The sequence below is a fragment of the Triticum aestivum genome, unplaced genomic scaffold, assembly GCF_018294505.1.
Source record: "Triticum aestivum cultivar Chinese Spring unplaced genomic scaffold, IWGSC CS RefSeq v2.1 scaffold91118, whole genome shotgun sequence".
In the NCBI taxonomy this organism is placed as follows: domain Eukaryota; kingdom Viridiplantae; phylum Streptophyta; class Magnoliopsida; order Poales; family Poaceae; genus Triticum; species Triticum aestivum.
Genome location: NW_025236029.1, coordinates 3568 through 5628, shown reverse-complemented (window position 1 = coordinate 5628; position 2061 = coordinate 3568). Strand labels below are relative to the sequence as shown.

At 43.3% G+C, this 2061-nt stretch overlaps 1 protein-coding gene across 1 annotated transcript; it reads right to left on the bottom strand.

Annotated features, from left to right (window-relative positions):
- Positions 1–170: 170 nt before the first annotated feature.
- Positions 171–1484, bottom strand: LOC123176384 (urease; the record flags this gene model as incomplete). Its single annotated transcript, XM_044590607.1, is given in 4 exon segments — positions 171–310; positions 387–516; positions 810–901; positions 985–1484. Coding segments are annotated over 4 exon segments (461 nt in total), but the record flags the coding sequence as incomplete, so codon positions are not given.
- Positions 1485–2061: the final 577 nt, after the last annotated feature.

The window sequence follows — 2061 nt, the reverse complement described above, 5'->3', positions numbered from 1 at the left end:
GAGCATAAGTGGAGGATGCAAGTCATGGCTTTGAATACAAGTTATGAAGGTCATCAGAACTAACTAACCAATCTTGCCACCAACCAAAGTAACATGAGATGTGAAAACTGTTCATCACAATGAAAAAAAAGGATAAGGGTATGTAACAGACCTCTCCAATGCGACCCATAGCCTGTGAATCAGATGATATGATACTGATTGCCCCCATGTCGTGCAAGATGTCCTCAGCCGCAATTGTTTCTGCTCGAATTCTTGACTCAGCAAATGCTACATCTTCCGGGATGTTTTTATCAAGGTGGTGGCAAACCATCTACAGGAGAACCACAATATATGACGACCAAATTCTCAAGTAATATTCATAGCATCAGCATGAGACAATTGTTTACCAGCATATCAAGGTGCTCATCAACAGTGTTAGAAGTAAAAGGCCGGGTTGGGTTTGTTGAAGAAGGCAACACATTTTTCACCCCACATACTTTAATGATGTCTGGGGCATGACCACCACCTGCACCTTCGCTGTTTACAAGACAATAAGAACACAAGCACCATTAAAAATTGCCCGATATAACCAACAATTTGAATTCTACGACATGACAAGAATATTTTGGAAGGGGGGCTGTGAGTTATAATCCTTAAAATGTTGACTCATTTTCCATCTTCATTTTGGCCGGCATTTACAGTACCAGATTTCTCAACAGTTGACAGGGTAGTTTCTATGGCATCACAGAAATCAGAACTTTTCTCCGCATACAACCCATATACAAGTAACGTAGAAAAAATGTAACACCTGAATACAGCATGCTCCATACCTGTGATATGTGTGTATGGACCTATCTTTAAAAGCTGCAATTGTATGCTCCACACAACCTGCTTCATTTAAGGTATCCGTGTGGATATTAACCTGTAGAATTTCGATGAGCATCACCAGAATAAAAAATATGCAGGTATACCGGCATGATAGGATGATAATACAAGACAGCTTACTTGGATATCAAAAGCTTCTCCAACAGATAAACAGTTATCTATCGCAGCTGGGGTGCTTCCCCAATCTTCATGCAACTTCAAACCCATTGCTCCTGCCATAATGATCTCAGATAATCCTTCGGGTTTTGCAGTATTTCCCTGCACAGTATATCGACAGGGATAAATTTTTAGATTTTGAGCAACGATATCATCACTTTGCTGTATTCACTACCCAGACTTAGGCCTACATTTGGATACATTCTAATTAACAAATTCGAGTTCCCATGATCTATATAAGAACCAGTCAACCAAGATATTAGTGCTAGGCTGCTAGCAGTCCATCCTATCCAATGCCATATGCCGGTTTCTTGCCTTTCTGGTTGCAAGACACTTGGATAACAGTCTCCAATTTTTTCTACACATACCATAAAAATAACATGTAGGAAATGCTAACTTGAAGCTCTGAAATGGTAGGGATTGAAATCTTGATGTATATTTTGTTAGCTGTATTCCACCCTAGAAACCATCATTTCATTTCACAACTAAAGAAGATTAGTGTACGGGGCGTCCGCCATGGAGATGACGAAGCAACGGGGCGTGGCGCGACGGAAGGAAAGCTTCAGCGCACCCCTACCTGGCGCGCCAAATGTCGGATTTCGGGTTCTAGCAAAACCCTTAAGGTTCCAACTCTTGGGTGCGCACGAAGATCTCTCCCTCACAGATCACGCCCTCACACGCTTCGCGATCTCTAGGCTAGCTCGACGAACTCGCAACACAAGGGACACAAGATTTATACTGGTTCGGGCCACCGTTGTGGTGTAATACCCTACTCCAGTGTGTGGTGGTGGATTGCCTCTTGGGCTGAGGATGAACAGTACAACAGGAAGAACAGCCTCCTAAGGAGAGGTGTTCTTGTGCTTGGTGAACTTGTGTGGGTGAGGATTGCTCGAGATCCGATTGATCTGCCTCTGAATGAGTTGCCTCCTACGGTGGTGGCTAGTCCTATTTATAGAGGCCCCGGTCCTCTTCCCAAATATTGAGCGGGAAGGGATTCCACAACGGCCAATTTGAAAGGGGACAGCTAGTACAGCTTATCCT